The 22251-nt window shown below is 40.6% G+C and overlaps 1 protein-coding gene across 5 annotated transcripts in view; it reads right to left on the bottom strand.

The window, feature by feature from the left end:
* Positions 1-22251, bottom strand: part of Pde11 (Phosphodiesterase 11) — a 580189-nt gene that overhangs the window by 423899 nt on the left and 134039 nt on the right. For all 5 annotated transcript variants that reach the window (XM_070099914.1, XM_070099915.1, XM_070099912.1 and 2 more), the window contains exon 2: positions 12894-13896. In XM_070099914.1, the coding sequence (XP_069956015.1) occupies positions 12894-12978 (85 nt within the window). In that variant the 5' untranslated portion in view covers positions 12979-13896. The remainder of the gene's footprint in view (positions 1-12893; positions 13897-22251) is intronic.

Below are 22251 nucleotides of genomic sequence, written 5' to 3' on the forward strand. Positions count from 1 at the left end.
CAGAGGTGCCCGGTACATCACAAGAGGTGCCCGGTACATCACCAGAGGTGCCCGGTACATCACCAGAGGTGCCTGATACATCACCAGAGGTGCCTGATACATCACCAGAGGTGCCCCGTACATAACCAGAGGTGCCCGGAACATCACCAGAGGTACCCGGTACATCAGTGCCCGGTACATCACCAGAGGTGCTTGGTACATCACCAGCGGTGCCCGGTACATCACCAGAGGTGCCGGTACATCACCAGAGGTGCCCGGTGCATCACCAGAGGTGCCCGGTACATCACCAGAGGTGCCCGGTACATCACCAGAGGTGCCCGGTACATCACCAGAGGTGCCTGATACATCACCAGAGGTGCCCGGTACATCACCAGAGGTGCCCGGTACATCACCAGAGGTGCCCGGTACATCACCAGAGGTGCCCGGTACATCACCAGAGGTGCCCGGTACATCACCAGAGGTGCCTGATACATCACCAGAGGTGCCCGGTACATCACCAGAGGTGCCCGGTACATCACCAGAGGTGCCCGGTACATCACCAGAGGTGCCTGATACATCACCAGAGGTGCCCGGTACATCACCAGAGGTGCCTGATACATCACCAGAGGTGCCTGATACATCACCAGAGGTGCCTGGTACATCACCAGAGGTGCCTGGTACATCACCAGAGGTGCCTGGTACATCACCAGAGGTGCCCGGTACATCACCAGAGGTGCCCGGTACATCACCAGAGGTACCCGGTACATCACCAGAGGTGCCTGGTACATCACCAGAGGTGCCCGGTACATCAGAGGTACCCAGTACATCACCAGAGGTGCCCGGTACATCACCAGAGGTGACTGGTACATCACCAGAGGTGCCTGGTACATCTCCAGAGGTGCCTGGTACATCACCAGAGGTGCCTGGTACATCACCAGAGGTGCCTGGTACATCACCAGACGTGCCCGGTACATCACCAGAGGTGCCCGGTACATCACCAGAGGTGCCCGGTAGATCACCAGAGGTGCCCGGTACATCATCAGAGGTACCCGAGTCATGGTACGTGACGAAGTATCAGAGTGGGCGTCTGTGACAAGCGGGCTTCCACAAGGGTCAGTCCTATGACCAGTGCTATTTTTGGTACATGTGAATGACATAACGGAAGGGATAATTTCAGAAGTGTCCCTGTTTGCAGATGTGAATCTAATGAGAATTAAATCGGATGAGGATCAGGCAGGACTACAAAGAGACCCGGACAGGCTGGGCCTGTGGTCCAGCATCTGGCTTCTCGAATTTAATTCCGCCAAATGCAAAGTCATGAAGATCGGGGAAGGGCAAAGAAGACCACAGACAGAGTATAGGCTAGGTGGACAAAGACTGCAAACCTCACTCAAGGAAAAGGATATTTGGGTGAGTATAACACCGAGCACATCTCCTGAGGCGCACATCAACTAGATGCGCCTGGCAAACCTGAGATTAACGTTCCGATACCTAAGTAAGGAATCGTTCAAGACTCTGTACACCGTGTACGTCAGGCCCATACTGGAGTATGCAGCACCTGTTTGTAACCTACACCTGGTTAACAAGAAATTAGTAAAGGTGCAAAGGTTTGCAACAAGGCAATTTCCAGAGCTAAGGGGAATGTCCTTCGAAGAAAGGTTAATGGAAATCGGTCTGACGACACAGGAGGACAGGCTGGTTAGGGAAGACAATATAACGACATACAAAATACTGAGAGGAATTGACAAGGTGGACAGAGACAGGATGTTCCAGAGATAGGGGACACAGAAACAAGGGGTCACTATAGGAAGATGAAGACTCAGACGAGTCAAAGAGATGTTAGGAAGTATTTCTTTAGTCACAGAGTTATCAGCAAGTGGAATAGCCTGGCTAGTGATGTAGTGAAGGCAAGAACCATACACAGTTTTAAGACAAGGTATGATAAAGCTCATGGAGCAGGGAGAGAGAACCTAGTAGCGATTAGTGAAGAGGCGGGGCCAGAAGCTGTGTCGCAACCCCTGCAACCACAAACAGGCGAGTACACACATTCAAGGGAGACAACAGTATTCCTTATAGCTATAATTATAGTCTCTTGTTTCCTATGTACAAAAAGTTGTCGTGTGTCCTTCGGTGTGTTCACGACTTCAGCAGCAGCAGCCGCCGCCGCCATCACCACCACCAGTGGCTTGTGCTGTGGGTACCTTCGTTAACAGTGATGTCACGTCTAGGTTGGAAAGTTTCTTATTCTTGACGTTAATATTGCGGATGCGATTGAGGAGATCACCAGAGTGTTTAAAACATGGCGTACCAAGAAACTACTTCATCATTATCCTACATGGTAACAGGACACGGCATAGGAGGATCACAACAGTAGGCCTACTGGCCCATGTTTGGCAAGTCATTCTCAAATTCAGCCTTTTCTTAGCAGTCAACTTAAACATTCCTCACACTTCACTTCGCTATTCCTCCTATATATATAGCACATTCTCTCCCAAAGTAGATCTGTGTATGACCTGATAAAGCCCACAGTGTGGGCCAATTAAGGATCGCATTAAATTGCATATGTGTCACCACGTACTCAACATGTTCCATACAAAAGATACCTCGCATATACTGAGCATTTTCTGTACAATAGAGATTCCTCACATGTTCCATATAATAGGGATACCTCACATGTACTAAACCTGTTCCATACGATATAGATGCCTCATATAAACTGAACAGGCTTCATACTGAATATGTTCTGTACCATTGCGATACCTCACAAACAGATCATGTTCTGTATAGTGGATTTTGTTTTACCAGACGTAGATGTCCGGGAAAGTTAACAACTTTCTCCCCCTGATGCTTATGTGACCGTACTCCACCTCCCGTCCCCTATGGATGAGTGGGAGAGAAATGAGGTTATGGCCCTCCCAAAGGCTGCCTGGTGCCAAACCAAAAGAGTGCCATGTGGCAAGCCACACCTGCCTGTCAGGTGGCACTTACAATATGAGACAATAAGATCCAGTTATTCACTGATGTGATTTACGTCATGTTTCGACGTACTGAGTGTTTAATTAGCACTCAGCATCACTCATTAGCACTCACCATTGTCATCCATCTAGCAGCAGTACCCCGAGCTGGGCCACCCAACGTAGGCCAGGAGGGCAGTCTTGGGTGAGGAACCAGAGAGGAGACAATGGCATGTCATGATTTCTCAATTAGGGAACCCGATTAATTTAATACATCTCTCCGAGTGTATTAATTGTTTATCGTTAATAATTAGGATACTTTGGCAACTTTTGGGAATCTTTATTCTGGAATCGTTTTGCCAACCAGTGCCTGGTGGGTTTTTTTTTTCATTAGTGACTCTGTCTACTACTGCCTCAACTCGTCTGCCTAGATTTCATAAGCACCTTCTACCCATATATGTTGTACTTTCATCAGGATTGATGGACTGAACAAATCGACTCAAGGCCGAGGGATTGATTACCTCAAACTTCTCGTCATCCTCGACCAAACTTCTCTGTAATGGACTAAAGAACCCACGACGTGGCGAAAACATTTCCTGAATATAGATCCCCAGATGTTGCCCAAGTGCCTCAATTATCAATCTGACGATTTTTTAAACAACTTACAAAAATTCTATTTATCGTGTGCTCTAACATCTCTCTGGTTCATTAAGTATTGAGACCCATCGTAGTGTTATCAGTAAATTGTCTAAAGTTAAACCGTAATCCACACTAAGAGTGGACTCTTGATGTTAAGAACATTACCGCTGTCTGTACTGAATATCGACTACAATGATATGACGTCATTTGGATGCCAAGACTGCTCTTCTTATTAAGCAGAGCACATTGAGGACCTCCTGTTTTGACGTCACCCACCAGCCCAAGACACCAGGATCTCAGGTATAATATACCTGAAGAGAAAATAAAGCCCGTAAAATGAGTAAGGTTAACAGGAGCCTTAACGCTTGCCAGTACTGGTGTAGGGCCAAAGTTACACAATTGAGTTCTGGGTAAATACACGTGCAGTGTATTCACCCTTCGTGTCAGTCCACTAATCTAGCCTACATGAGTGCTGGATCATTTATCCTGGTAGTGGAACCAGTAACCAGATATCACCAAGGACCCATCCTGGTAAGTAATAGTGTCAGGTGCACTCGTGATTTACAGTCCATTGTTTGGGGATTGTCCACCAGATGTCCTGAGAATGTTGTTGTTGCTGCCATTTCTCTTGGCGGGAAGACTGACTAGTTTAATATATTGTCAGCCAAGCAACTCAGTATAATTTATTTCTCAACGTTCCATATACTCTGAGATGCTTCATACACACTGAATGTATTCAATACTACGGAGATACCTCACGTTCAACACACTGAACGTATTAAATTCTACGTAGATACTTCGCATGTACTGAACGCTTTCCCTGCCATCTAGATACCTCAAACACACTACACATCTTCCGTACCATACACGTACTGAACTGTGGAGAACCGATGGTTTAGCATAAATACCCGTAGCTATGTCTAACTCTAACTTAACCTAAATACGTGTAGTAGTAGTAGTAGTAGTAGTAGTAGTAGTAGTAGTAGTAGTAGTAGTAGTAGTAGTAGTAGTGTATTATAGCCTATGGAAGCATCACTACTAGATTAAGTCTTACAATTACGAATGTGTTAAAAAAATAGCACCACCCATAGGCATAGGTGGGTCTGCCTGTCGCCTGCCTCACTTCCCCCGACATGGTAACAAAGCAGAAGAAACAGAAGCTTGTTTGTTTCTTCCTTGGTAACGAGTGAGGACCATGACTCAGCTGTGGTGAAGATAACATGACACGGCTGTGAAGATAACATGACTCAGCTGTGGTGAAGATAACATGACACAGCTGTGAAGATAACATGACAGCTGTGAAGATAACATGACACAGCTGTGAAGATAACATGACACAGCTGTGAAGATAACATGACACAGCTGTGAAGATAACATGACACAGCTGTGAAGATAACATGACAGAACTGTGAAGATAATATGACTCAGCTGTGATGATAACATGACTCAGCTGTGAAGATAACATGACTCAGCTGTGAAGATAACATGACTCAGCTGTGAAGATAAGACACAGCTGTGAAGATAACATGACACAGCTGTGAACATAACATGACACAGCTGTGAACATAACATGACTCAGCTGTGAAGATAACATGACTCAGCTGTGAAGATAACATGACTCAGCTGTGAAGATAACATGACTCAGCTGTGAAGATAACATGACTCGGCTGTGAAGATAACATGACACAGCTGTGATCATAACATGACACAGCTGTGAACATAACATGACACAGCTGTGAACATAACATGACTCAGCTGTGAACATAACATGACTCAGCTGTGAAGATAACATGACTCAGCAGTGAAGATAACATGACTCAGCTGTGAAGATAACATGACTCAGCTGTGAAGATAACATGACTCAGCTGTGAAGATAACATGACTCAGCTGTGAAGATAACATGACTCAGCTGTGAAGATAACATGAGCCAGCTGTGAAGATAACATGAGCCAGCTGTGAAGATAACATGACTCGGCTGTGAAGATAACATGACACGGCTGTGAAGATAACATGACTCAGCTGTGAAGATAACATGACTCAGCTGTGAAGATAACATGACTCAGCTGAGAAGATAACATGACTCAGCTGTGAAGATAACATGACTCAGCTGTGAAGATAACATGACTCAGCTGTGAAGATAACATGAGCCAGCTGTGAAGATAACATGAGCCAGCTGTGAAGATAACATGACTCGGCTGTGAAGATAACATGACACGGCTGTGAAGATAACATGACTCAGCTGTGAAGATAACATGACTCAGCTGTGAAGATAACATGACTCAGCTGTGAAGATAACATGACTCAGCTGTGAAGATAACATGACTCAGCTGTGAAGATAGCATGACATGGCTGTGAAGATAACATGACACGGCTGTGAAGATAACATGACACGGCTGTGAAGATGACATGACACGGCTGTGAAGATAACATGACACGGCTGTGAAGATGACATGACATAGCTGTGATGAAGATAACATGAGACACTAAGATAACTGATTATTGAGGATAACTGCTGCAACTCTCGATGATTTAAGGCAACAGTTGCAGATTCTGCAAGACACAGAACACAACAACACACAAGACACAGAACACAACAACACACAAAACACAGAACACAACAACACACAAGACACAGAACACAACAACACACAAAACACAGAACACAACAACACACAAGACACAGAACACAACAACACACAAGACACAGAACACAACAACACACAAGACACAGAACACAACAACACACAAGACACAGAACACAACAACACACAAGACACAGAACACAACAACACACAAGACACAGAACACAACAACACACAAGACACAGAACACAACAACACACAAGACACAGAACACAACAACACACAAGACACAGAACACAACAACACACAAGACACAGAACACAACAACACACAAAACACAGAACACAACAACACACAAGACACAGAACACAACAACACACAAAACACGAGAACACAACAACACACAAGACACGAGAACACAACAACACACAGAACACAACAACACACAAGACACAAAACACAACAACACACAAGACACAAAACACAACAACACACAAGACACAGAACACAACAACACACAAGACACAGAACACAGCAACACACAAGACACAGAACACAACAACACACAAGACACAGAACACAACAACACACAAGACACAGAACACAACAACACACAAGACACAGAACACAACAACACACAAGACACAGAACACATCAAAACACAAGACACAGAACACAACACACAAGACACAGAACACAACAACACACAAGACACAGAACACAACAACACACAAGACACAGAACACAACACACAAGACACAGAACACAACACACAAGACACAGAACACAACAACACAAAAGACACAGAACACAACAACACACAAGACACAGAACACAACAACACACAAGACACGAGAACACAACAACACACAAGACACAGAACACAACAACACACAAGACACAGAACACAACAACACACAAGACACAGAACACAACAACACACAAAACACGAGAACACAACAACACACAAGACACAGAACACAACAACACACAAGACACAGAACACAACAACACACAAAACACGAGAACACAACAACACACAAGTCACAGAACACAACAACACACAAGACACGAGAACACAACAACACACAAGACACGAGAACACAACACACAAGACACAGAACACAACAACACACAAGACACAGAACACAACACACAAAACACGAGAACACAACAACACACAAGACACGAGAACACAACAACACACAAGACACAGAACACAACAACACACAAGACACAGAACACAACAACACACAAAACACGAGAACACAACAACACACAAGACACAGAACACAACAACACACAAAACACGAGAACACAACAACAGACAAGACACAGAACACAACACACAAGACACAGAACACAACAACACACAAGACACAGAACACAACACACAAGACACAGAACACAACAACACACAAGACACAGAACACAACACACAAGACACGAGAACACAACAACACACAAGACACAGAACACAACAACACACAAGACACAGAACACAACAACACACAAAACACGAGAACACAACAACACACAAGACACAGAACACAACAACACACAAAACACGAGAACACAACAACACACCAGACACAGAACACAACAACACACAAGACACAGAACACAACAACACACAAGACACAGAACACAACAACACACAAGACACAGAACACAACAACACACAAGACACAGAACACAACAACACACAAGACACAGAACACAACAACACACAAAACACGAGAACACAACAACACACAAGACACAGAACACAACACACAATACACACAACAACACACAAGACACAGAACACAACAACACACAAGACACAGAACACAACACACAATACACACAACAACACACAAGACACAGAACACAACAACACACAAGACACAGAACACAACAACACACAAGACACAGAACACAACAACACACAAAACACGAGAACACAACAACACACAAGACACAGAACACAACAACACACAAAACACGAGAACACAACAACACACCAGACACAGAACACAACAACACACAAGACACAGAACACAACACACAAGACACAGAACACAACAACACACAAGACACAGAACACAACAACACACAAGACACAGAACACAACAACACACAAGACACAGAACACAACAACACACAAAACACGAGAACACAACAACACACAAGACACAGAACACAACACACAATACACACAACAACACACAATACACACAACAACACACAAGACACAGAACACAACAACACACAAGACACAGAACACAACAACACACAAGACACAGAACACAACAACACACAAGACACAGAACACAACAACACACAAGACACAGAACACAACAACACACAAGACACAGAACACAACAACACACAAAACACGAGAACACAACAGCAGACAAGACACAGAACACAACACACAAAACACAGAACACAACAACACACAAAACACGAGAACACAACAACACACAAGACACAGAACACAACAACACACAAGACACAGAACACAACAACACACAAGACACAGAACACAACAACACACAAGACACAGAACACAACACACAAGACACAGAACACAACAACACACAAGACACAGAACACAACAACACACAAAACACGAGAACACAACAACACACAAGACACAGAACACAACAACACACAATACACACAACAACACACAAGACACAGAACACAACAACACACAAGACACAGAACACAACAACACACAAGACACAGAACACAACAACACACAAGACACAGAACACAACAACACACAAGACACAGAACACAACAACACACAAGACACAGAACACAACAACACACAAGACACAGAACACAACAACACACAAGACACAGAACACAACAACACACAAAACACGAGAACACAACAACAGACAAGACACAGAACACAACACACAAGACACAGAACACAACAACACACAAAACACGAGAACACAACAACACACAAGACACAGAACACAACAACACACAAGACACAGAACACAACAACACACAAAACACGAGAACACAACAACAGACAAGACACAGAACACAACACACAAGACACAGAACACAACAACACACAAAACACGAGAACACAACAACACACAAGACACAGAACACAACAACACACAAGACACAGAACACAACAACACACAAGACACAGAACACAACAACACACAAGACACAGAACACAACAACACACAAGACACAGAACACAACAACACACAAGACACAGAACACAACAACACACAAGACACAGAACACAACAACACACAAGACACAGAACACAACAACACACAAGACACAGAACACAACAACACACAAGACACAGAACACGACAACACACAAGACACAGAACACGACAACACACAAGACACAGAACACAACAACACACAAGACACAGAACACAACAACACACAAGATGCACAACACAACAACACACAAGACACAGAACACAACAACACACAAGACACAGAACACTACAACACACAAGACACAGAACACAACAACACACAAGACACAGAACACAACACACAAGACACAGAACACAACACACAAGACACAGAACACAACACTCAAGACACAGAACACAACACACAAGACACAGAACACAACAACACACAAGACACAGAACACAACAACACACAAGACACAGAACACAACACACAAGACACAGAACACAACAACACACAAGACACAGAACACAACAACACACAAGACACAGAACACAACAACACACAAGACACAGAACACAACAACACACAAGACACAGAACACAACACACAAGACACAGAACACAACAACACACAAGACACAGAACACAACACACAAGACACAGAACACAACACACAAGACACAGAACACAACACAATGTAAGTTCAGGAAAGACTCATCACGACACGTTGATAAGTACAGCACTTGTACAACACTTGTACAGCACAACACTTGTACAACACTTGTACAGCACACTTGTACAACACTTGTACAACACTTGTACAGCACTTGTACAACACTTGTACAGCACTTGTACAACACTTGTACAACACAACACTTGTACAGCACTTGTACAAGTGTTGTACAAGTGTTGTACAAGTGTTGTACAAGTGTGCTGTACAGGTGTTGTGTTGTACAAGTGTTGTACAATTGCTGTACAAGTGTTGTACAACACTTGTACAACACTTGTACAACACAACACTTATACAGCACAACACTTGTACAGCACTTGTACAAGTGTTGTACAAGTGTTGTACAAGTGCTGTACAAGTGTTGTACAAGTGTTGTACAACACTTGTACAGCACTTGTACAGCACTTGCACAACACTTGTACAAGTGCTGTACAAGTGCTGTGTTGTACAAGTGTTGTACAAGTGTTGTACAAGTGCTGTACAAGTGTTGTGCTGTACAAGTGTTGTGTTGTACAAGTGTTGTACAAATGCTGTACAAGTGTTGTACAACACTTGCACAACACTTGTACAACACTTGTACAACACTTGTACAACAATAACTAGCCTTTACTCTTGACACGTTTCACCACAATATCCTCATTTATCAACTTGTTTTCTGTAAATCATTTATTCGCTAAGACAGTAAACAAAACAAAAAGTTTTGAGAATCTGCGCTAAACCCATGTGGGTCATTCACCAGAAGAGGTGGTGGTGGAGTCTAGGCTAGGTTGTGTTGCAGGGTTCAGTGGCATATTGTATCTCCTCAGGGTGAGACACTAGGTCATTTGAGAGACATTTGAATTACTTAGATTAGGAATCTGACCATCCCCCAGGATGCGACCCGCAAGAATCGACTAATACCCAGGTACCTTTTTACTGTAGGTCAGCCTAGGCAATGGGTGTAAGGAGACTTACCCATGTGTCTCGACCTGCCCAGGAGGCTTGATCCTCCGTTTCCCAAGCGCGAGACAGACACGATTCCTGCTTGTAGGTAGAAGCTTTTAGTTATCTGACCGAGGCCTTCCCCTAGCTTACCCCTCCACCCCATTTTTTAGTGCTAACTCAAAAGAGGGAGCCAGTATATATAGGCGAGAGGGGACAGGGACGGGACAAAGAGCGGAAGGAAAAGATGTAATGGTAATGTAATCTATGGGGAAAACATTTTAGGATTACCTTCGTTCATTTTTCAGTTTGTCGAAAACAGCGTAAATAAAATTTGTGATTTCAAGTCTGCGGTACTTACCTGTGATATACCTGTGGGCGGCTTCGAGAGTTCTGCCTGTGCAGCCCGGCCTGAGGGCCGAAATGCGCAAATTTCCCTTAGTTTACTTTTTAGCAAATCTGTGTCATGTTATCTCCACTACAGCTGAGTCATGTTATCTTCACATCTGAGTCATGTTATCTCTAATACAGCTGAGTCATGTTATCTCCAATACAGCTGAGCCATGTTATCTCCAATACAGCTGAGTCATGTTATCTTTATTACAGCTGTGTCATGTTATCTTCACAGCTGTGTCATGTTCACAGCTGTGTCATGTTATCTTCACAGCTGTGTCATGTTAACATCACAGCTGTGTCATGTTATCTTCACAGCTGTGTCATGTTATCTTCACAGCTGTGTCATGTTATCTTCACAGCTGTGTCATGTTATCTTCACAGCTGTGTCATGTTAACATCACAGCTGTGTCATGTTAACATCACAGCTGTGTCATGTTAACATCAGAGCTGTGTCATGTTAACATCAGAGCTGTGTCATGTTAACATCAGAGCTGTGTCATGTTAACATCAGAGCTGTGTCATGTTATCTTCACAGCTGTGTCATGTTAACATCACAGCTGTGTCATGTTAACATCACAGATGTGTCATGTTATCTTCACAGCTGAGGGACTCGTCAATTCTCTAAACCATTTATCTATAACAAACAAATTGATCAACTATCAGTTAGTAACTACATCCATTAAAATGTAAATCAACAACTTTCTGGTCAACATACATCAATAAACTGATCAACACCATCAATCAGTAATCAACAAACTAACAATCGCCATCAACCACCGCGACACCCCGCCCTAAACTCAATAAGAAAAATATTTGTCCGCCCCATTTTCAATGGGGCGGACAAATAAACCTATTAATTTATATGTAAGTATCACTCACGTCCAACCCCTATCACTCATGTATTTTTCTAACCTAAATTTGAAGGTATCCAAGGTTTTAGCATCCAAGGGAAAATACCTTGAACACTAGTTCAAACACTCAATTACGAACTTTCAGTATCCTCCCTTGTACAACCTACGGCAATCATATAAAAAATATATCTTAAAGACAGAGATAACGAAGGCAGTGGACGCAGTGATACAGAGTTAATTACCTTTGTTTTTTCGCATCGATGCCAAGACTTGGCTATGATACAGTAACATCCCCACTGATATTCACTGGAGTTAATTGAGAAATGGTCTGGTGATACCGACAGGATGTGGAAAACGACACAGGATGGTTATCATGTGGAACGTTTCCCCACGGATGGCTTCGTCAGATTTTTCGGGCTGAAAAGGCCAGTCGTGGCGGAACGTTTACTGTAATAAATGTCCCGAACTTTACATAAGAGTCTTTTATCCGCAATTGGAGTCAATATTTTTCCTCATCTTGTGTAACTAATAATTTACAAGGCTGGAGGTAAACATTAGGTATATGCTAGGCTGTAAGCCGTGGCAACAGGCTCACTGATGATGATGATGATGATGATGATGATGATGATGATGATGATGGCAAGACAAAGAAAGACAACTTACCATTGATGTTATTGATGAAGACATAATCGGAGTCGACCCCTTCCAGCTTGACAAGTTCCGTCCGCATAGTAGCAACACACAGCATGGTACGAGTGCCACAGTGCCAGGGGTGCCTTCATGGGACGCCCATCTTGCTGGTGCCACAAAGACAACTCGCCTCCTGGTACTGCTGTTGCCCTACCATGCCCGCGGGGCACCCCGCTATTCCCTACCAGACACACAAGCTCCACACCGTATGCCTCAGGCACAAACTCGTTAAGCTTTCTCAGAGCGATGTCAGTAAAATGGCAGAAAGGCTACAGGTAGAGCTGGGCTACAGGTAGAGCTGGGCTACAGGTAGAGCTGGGCTACAGGTAGAGCTGGGCTACAGGTAGAGCTGGGCTACAGTACACAGTTACAGGTGAGACAGGCAGTGTCCGTACACGATCATGGCGATAACATCGATGTCATTCAGACATAACACTGCCGCGAGTATTGCTTTTTCACTGCACAGTGCTCAGTGTACTTTACTGGTATCCCTATATCCACGACCGATGGCATCTACTTCAAGGCACTGCTTAATCACACCGATGCCAATGCTTGTGTCGAAGAACGATGGCGCACAGGGTCAAGGCACCAGTCAGCAAGACGAGTGCCAATGCTTTATTTAGGGGCAGTGACGATTACAACTCTCCGAGAGAGCAACACAACACGCCAATAAACTCACTCAAGAACTGCACATACGACTGCTAGTCACACAAACACATTCCTTAACACTATATTTTGAATTTTAGGGATATTTTTCTTTTCCATCAACATGGAATAGTTCTAGCATTTCTGTATAAATCAACATTAATAATAATAAACTTTCGTCACTGTGGGATAAATGAATATAAATTTATACATATATATATTAATGTTCCTCGTTACACTTTCGTTTTTAAATATCTGGAGCCTCAGTTAGGACGCGTTATCACTGAGAAAGCCCGTTAAACACAATGTGTTTTTTTTAATTAGTTATATTCTGAAAAGGATAAGTACAAAATTAAATGAAAAATACAATGATAAAGAAATTTGGGTCCACAATATGCATATCAGAAAAAAACGGGTTTGGTTTGTTGATATTGCTTATTCTAGCTACCATGTATTAGAACCGACCTGTCAGTTCTACAACTCGCTTAACATGATTTCATATTGATAGAATTTTAGACAATATGTTAAAGCCGTTCCAAACAATGCCCTCTGTGTTCGTATATTGTTTGTAACGGCTTAATAAAGTTCCTGGAGAGCGAAACGTTGCCACAATAAAATGTCACATTAGTTGCATCTGTGTCCTTTTACTTAACAACATGAATTCAGGCCCCACCCGTGCAGTGGTTTGAAGATTACAGTGGTGAAACGTTTTACTCTTAAATGTTTAGACCAATGCATACGTATCTTTTACCAAGAAATGATCCAAAACATTGCCAAACAAAAAAAGGAGACTAGAGCCAGGCAACAGAATTCGAATCAGAGCATTATGAAAGACCTTCACAGCCTCAACCCTCACCTGCCGCTGGAGATATAAGCTATTCATTACTTACCCTTTGTTTACTCTACCAACGACGAAGTCATTGAGAATGTGCTCAAGAACATTGCCACAACACTGCCTTTTAGACTGCCAGGCGATGCTTTTACTAAGAAGTCATCTACTTGCTCTGGCCATTGTATCAGTAACTAAGAAAACTGCCGCGTTTCTTGTATTCCTATAAGTAAATGACTTAGAAACACTGATGGCCATTTTAATGCCCTTCCGTGATTACATTTCCACCATCTACTGGAAATGAATTATACCTACACCAATTTAACTATTTAGATATGAGGGAAATTATGCTGTGAAACCGGTTTCCTGAGTTTTCCTATTCCAGCACTTAAGTCTTGAGCCAGGCTTGTCCCGTGCTTGTCAGGACACCCAGTCTGTTGCTGTTGGCGACTTTCTGGCCCTCATATTCATCACAGCCTGGTGGATCTGACACTTAAAGATGGATCGATTTTCATCCTACAGACTTCTACACTTATCCAGACAACATTTCTTATGTCTTCCAGTAGAATGTTCAATAGTCTGGTTGCCTCTACTTTTCACTGGATTTATTTTACACTTTCTCCTCTCAGTCCAGTACACTGCTATGGTACTCTGTAGACATGGCTGGTAGTTCTCTATCTTATGACAGTGAATTCTATGAGTGTTGAATTTAATGAGAATCCCTTATCGTTGACTATGTCCGAAATTCTCCATGCCTCGCATATGTAAATCTATGAGATTGAAATCAGAGTATTTTATATTGCTTTATAGTTCCTCGTTGTTCGTAACGATTAGGTTAAGATCACTTTCCTATCTAGTAGGTTACGTTATCTGTCACTCCAAAGACAACTCTTCATACAGCCCCGTTAGTTCACTGATATGCATGTGATGGTCTGGCGTGCTTCCAGGTATTTCAAGTACGATGCTGTTTACCAGCTTCCTTTGGCATTGGGAAGATTGAAAATTTAATGGAGGATATTTGTTGTTCTTCGGGTTTGAGATCTTCATGACAATATTCTATTTTCCTTATCAGTTCAGTGAAGTCGTCTGGCGTTGCTGACGGTGGTTTATGTAAGAGGATAATTACTAGATTCTTCTTCTCCAGTTATATCTAGTTTTAGTATTGTATCATTTTACGATTTTAACAGTTCCACGTAACACAATATCTTTCATTTAATCACATATCGATTTTTTCACACACATTTCAGTGTTTAAAATATCCTTTGTATATGTTTCTGTAAACGTTCCATTAGAGTTAACTCTATTTCTAGCTGTATTTAATGTTTGATTTTTGTGCGGGTTTTGTTAATACCTCTGGAAGTGTACCATGTTGTAATGTAGCTGTGTGTGTTGATATTCCTGGTCTCTCTAGCACAGCCTGAAATGTTGAATGTTTGACCCTTTTGTATCTTCTCCTCTTTCCTGACAAACCTAACCTAGTGTGTGTTGTGATAGTCTGCTATGTTGCCTTGTTGTGCGTGTCTATAATCCCTATTGTTCTTTGTGTTTCATTGTTTTATTCTTTGGTATATCTCTTAATCTAAAAAATGTTGCTCTCTGCTATGTCTCTGGTCTCTTGGTACATATATCTATACCGTTGTGTTTTTCTCGCCTGGGTCTGTGGGTAGCTCAGGTTGTAACAGTTCCTGCCCACTAAAAATGACTTATATCTCTAACTGAATATACCTTCACTCTTAACCAAAGGGTCAAGAGCCTTTTCCGAGCATACTGGAACATCTGTTTAGTGCAAATTCCAATGGCATTGTATCTACATATTTTAATCTCTCTCATTTTTACTTCTCAGAAGCGTCACCTTTGTCTAGGGTATTATTTTTCCTAGCGATAACGTCAATACTTATAACCAGTTACATATTTATGTTGTTTGAATAGTGAAATTCTTTATATACTCTTATTTTTATCATTAACCTTTAACTCTTCAAATCCTGAAAAATAAACAAAATTTTAAATAAAATAGGTTCATTTTCGACATTAAAATTACATATCTTTCCTTAACGCACAGCAAATTAAATTTCCCACTTATGAAAAAGCAAATACCTCCTATAGTTCCTTTTTTTTTAAGGCCTATCATAAAATCCAGCTATGCCACAACACCTCACTTCCCTGCCTACTCCTACAAGATTGGTGGACTGAACATATCGACTCTAGGCTGAGGGGCTGATTACCTCAAGCTCCTCCTCTCTACACCTTTCTGCTTCGTATTGGACTGATGAAGGCACTGTGTGGTGAAACGTTTCCTCAATAAAGATTCCCATATGTTGCGTAAGTGTCTCAATCTTCATCAGGTTCTTAGTATTCACTCTCCCGTTTTCAGTTCTCGGTCACTTAGAACATTTCCAGGGACACTAAAGCATTCCAAGAACCTGTTACCAAGCTCTTCCTACTACAGCAGCCTTTGAAATATGTTTCCCAATATATTTTTTAGTGATGAATAAAAACACATAATACCGTGACTGGAACAATACACAAATAACCCGCACATAGAGGAGAGGAACTCACGACGATGTTTCGGTCCGACTTGGACCATTTACAAAGTCACAGCGGGATACCTCCTCCTCCTTGATTAGCCGGTACTCTCCTGGCCCGGGTATTTTCCAGATGGTGACCCGGACTTGGCTCCCTGTCTAGGGAGTGTCGTGAGACCTACGTCTCCCATGGGAAGGAGGTACAAGTACATCCTCATCCTCTGGGACAAACTATCCCCAGGCCTAGCCCCATTCCCCGCCCTCACGGGGCTCGTAGGGAGAAGCTAGGCCTCTGGTCTGCCATCTTCCCCGCCCCAGGAGGGCTATCTAAGTAGTGTGTGTAGATTATTTAGTGAACCTAGGATCTCTCAGACCTCCCTGGGGTCACTTTGGTATCACAAAACACTAGATTACACTTTATATGCCATCCTTCAACAACACACCACTTACGAAAATTAATCCAAGGGTCTAGAAGCGTATATAAAGGTTTTACGGCTCTAAGAGAAAAAATTTAAGATCCCAATGGCGTGTCGTTCATATGATCGTTTCAACTTTAAAGTAAAAAGAAAATCCAAGCTATTACTGAAAATTAACCAGGTTACTTTGATAATAATAATAATAATAATAATAATAATAATAATAATAATAATAACAATGACTGTCCACGAAGGGTTAGGAAAGACTTGGAGAATAATAATGTTATCATCGCTCAGTCTGTGATGTTTTATCATATCGTCACATCTGCAATCTTCTCGGCATCTAATCTTCCTACGATAACCTCCCATCCAAGTGGTCTCTTACCAGTGGTCTGGACTCTTTATATTAACGCACACAACAGTAAAATCACCATAATGCTCAATAAAAACATGAAGAGCCTGGGATACTCATTTTTGTAAATCCCTAAATGTGTAACTCAATTCAAAGCTCTTGTTAAATACGACATTTTAGCTTCGCTTGCCCAAGTCTGGAGACTCACTTCCGCTTCCGCGTCTCGTAGTAATGTTACTCATATCTTCGTAACGTTTCTGAGCTTCCGGCATTTCCTTTATGTACACCGGAAATGGGAACGGAAGAGTCATTTTGAACATGTTCTTCGCAATATAATATATGTATATATATATGTCGTTCTAGGTAGTAGGTTGGTAGACAGCAACCGCCCAGGGAGGTACTACCGTCCTGCCAAGTGAGTGTAAAACGAAAGCCTGTAATTGTTTTACATGATGGTAGGATTGCTGGTGTCCTTTTTTTCTGTCTCATAAACATGCAAGATTTCAGGTACGTCTTGCTACTTCTACTTACACTTAGGTCACACTACACATGCATGTACAAGCATATATATGTATATATACACATCCCTCTGGGTTTTCTTCTATTTTCTTTCTAGTTCTTGTTGTTGTTTATTTCCTCTTATCTCCATGGGGAAGTGGAACAGAATTCTTCCTCCGTAAGCCATGCGTGTTGTAAGAGGCGACTAAAATGCCAGGAGCAAGGGGCTAGTAACCCCTTCTCCCGTATAAATTACTAAATTTAAAAAGAGAAACTTTCGTTTTTCTTTTTGGGCCACCCTGCCTTGGTGGGATACGGCCGGTTTGTTGAAAAAAAAAAAAAAAAAAAAAAAAAAAATATATGTCGTGCCGAATAGGCAGAACTTGCGATCTTGGCTTAAATAGCAACGATCATCTTGCCATATAGGACAAGTGAAAATTTGTGTATGCAATAATTTCACCAAAATCATTCTGAAACTAACTAAAAAAAAATATTTCCCACTGTTTAGTATTAAATTATTGTAAACAAAACTAAAATATATTTAGCTGGGTTAGGCTAAAATAAATTGTTCTTGTTATAATAAGGTTAGGTACGTTTTCTAAGATTCTTTTGGTGCAAAATTATAAATTTTTACATCAACATTAATGAAAAATATATATCTTTAAACGTATAAGAGAAAATTTTAGAAAGGGCTTAATTTTAAACGAGTTCTTGCTAACTGACCAGTTTTACATATTCGGCACGACATATATATATATATATATATATATATATATATATATATATATATATATATATATATATATATATATATATATATATACGTCGAGGTATATATTTCAGAACAAATGAACGTCGAGCTATATATTTCAGAAAAAATAAACGTCGAGGTATATATTTCAGAAATGAACAACGTCGAGCTATATATTTCAGAACAAATGAACGTCGAGCTATATATTTCAGAAAAAATAAACGTCGAGGTATATATTTCAGAAATGAACAACGTCGAGCTATATATTTCAGAACAAATGAACGTCGAGGTATATATTTCAGAACAAATGAACGTCGATGTATATATTTCAGAACAAATGAACAACGTCGAGCTATATATTTCAGAACAAATGAACGTCGAGGTATATATTTCAGAACAAATGAACGTCGAGCTATATATTTCAGAACAAATGAACGTCGAGGTATATATTTCAGAACAAATGAACGTCGAGCTATATATTTCAGAACAAATGAACGTCGATGTATATATTTCAGAACAAATGAACAACGTCGAGCTATATATTTCAGAACAAATAAACGTCGATGTATATATTTCAGAACAAATGAACAACGTCGAGGTATATATTTCAGAACAAATGAACGTCCAGGTATATATTTCAGAACAAATGAACGTCGAAGTATATATTTCAGAACAAATGAACAACGTCGAGGTATATATTTCAGAACAAATGAACGTCCAGGTATATATTTCAGAACAAATGAACGTCCAGGTATATATTTCAGAACAAATGAACAACGTCGAGGTATATATTTCAGAACAAATGAACAACGTCGAGGTATATATTTCAGAACAAATGAACGTCGAGGTATATATTTCAGAACAAATGAACGTCGAGGTATATATTTCAGAAATGAACAACGTCGAGGTATATATTTCAGAACAAATAAACGTCGAGGTATATATTTCAGAACAAATGAACGTCGAGGTATATATTTCAGAACAAATAAACGTCGAGGTATATATTTCAGAACAAATGAACGTCGAGGTATATATTTCAGAACAAATGAACAACGTCGAGGTATTTCAGAACAAATGAACGTCGAGGTATATATTTCAGAACAAATGAACAACGTCGAGGTATATATTTCAGAACAAATGAACAACGTCGAGGTATATATTTCAGAACAAATAAACGTTGAGGTATATATTTCAGAACAAATAAACGTCGAGGTATATATTTCAGAACAAATGAACAACGTCGAGGTATATATTTCAGAACAAATGAACGTCCAGGTATATATTTCAGAACAAATGAACGTCGAAGTATATATTTCAGAACAAATGAACAACGTCGAGGTATATATTTCAGAACAAATGAACGTCCAGGTATATATTTCAGAACAAATGAACGTCCAGGTATATATTTCAGAACAAATGAACAACGTCGAGGTATATATTTCAGAACAAATGAACAACGTCGAGGTATATATTTCAGAACAAATGAACAACGTCGAGGTATATATTTCAGAACAAATGAACAACGTCGAGGTATATATTTCAGAACAAATGAACGTCGAGGTATATATTTCAGAACAAATGAACGTCGAGGTATATATTTCAGAAATGAACAACGTCGAGGTATATATTTCAGAACAAATAAACGTCGAGGTATATATTTCAGAACAAATGAACGTCGAGGTATATATTTCAGAACAAATAAACGTCGAGGTATATATTTCAGAACAAATGAACGTCGAGGTATATATTTCAGAACAAATGAACAACGTCGAGGTATTTCAGAACAAATGAACGTCGAGGTATATATTTCAGAACAAATGAACAACGTCGAGGTATATATTTCAGAACAAATGAACAACGTCGAGGTATATATTTCAGAACAAATAAACGTTGAGGTATATATTTCAGAACAAATAAACGTCGAGGTATATATTTCAGAACAAATAAACATCAAGGCATGTATTTCAGAACAAATGAACGTCGAGGTATATATTTCAGAACAAATAAACGTTGAGGTATATATTTCAGAACAAATAAACATCAAGGTATGTATTTCAGAACAAATGAACGTCGAGGTATATATTTCAGAACAAATAAACGTCGAGGTATATATTTCAGAACAAATAAACGTTGAGGTATATATTTCAGAACAAATAAACGTCGAGGTATATATTTCAGAACAAATAAACATCAAGGTATGTATTTCAGAACAAATAAACGTTGAGGTATATACTTCAGAACAAATAAACGTTGAGGTATATATTCCAGAAAAAAAGTATGAACGACAATACATATATTTCATAAGTGTATAAAAATTAGAAGAACATATTTCAAAATAACATGAAAGTCGATGAAAACCAAGATTCGTGTTTTACAAGGAAACTAGACAGACCTAAATGACATTCATGTAAACTTATGTAAACCTATCATTCAGAAATAATTAATCATTGTTAAATTATGCTGACAGAGTCGTAATACTGTGGTTAAAACAATTCACAAGGAAGCCTGATCAGGAGCTATACCTGGAGGGTTTACCTGGGGGTCAACGCCCACTCGGAAAGCCCTCCAGGTATACTCCAGGTAACCCACAATTTGGTCCCTCCTGGACTATTATAATGTACCGAATAAGTTTCGGCTTATAACCGAGACATAATTGTCTTATAACCGAGACATAATTGTCTTATAACCGAGACATAATTGTCTTATAACCGAGACATAATTGTCTTATAACCGAGACATAATTGTCTTATAACCGAGACATAATTGTCTTATAACCGAGACATAATTGTCTTATAACCGAGACATAATTGTCTTATAACCGAGACATAATTGTCTTATAACCGAGACATAATTGTCTTATAACCGAGACATAATTGTCTTATAACCGAGACATAATTGTCTTATAACCGAGACATAATTGTCTTATAACCGAGACATAATTGTCTTATAACCGAGACATAATTGTCTTATAACCGAGACATAATTGTCTTATAACCGAGACATAATTGTCTTATAACCGAGACATAATTGTCTTATAACCGAGACATAATTGTCTTATAACCGAGACATAATTGTCTTATAACCGAGACATAATTGTCTTATAACCGAGACATAATTGTCTTATAACCGAGACATAATTGTCTTATAACCGAAACATAATTATGCCTGGATAAGGCATAATTGTCTCAGTTGTAAGACAATTTTCAGTCTTGGTCAACTATATTGCATCAATATAGATGGTGTGGAGAGTCAGAAATTCTACGAGGCTGTCAAGTACAAATTTGTAAAGCAGTTTGTTACCTAACTAACCCGGGGAAA

This window comes from Cherax quadricarinatus, chromosome 70 (assembly GCF_038502225.1).
Source record: "Cherax quadricarinatus isolate ZL_2023a chromosome 70, ASM3850222v1, whole genome shotgun sequence".
Taxonomy (NCBI): domain Eukaryota; kingdom Metazoa; phylum Arthropoda; class Malacostraca; order Decapoda; family Parastacidae; genus Cherax; species Cherax quadricarinatus.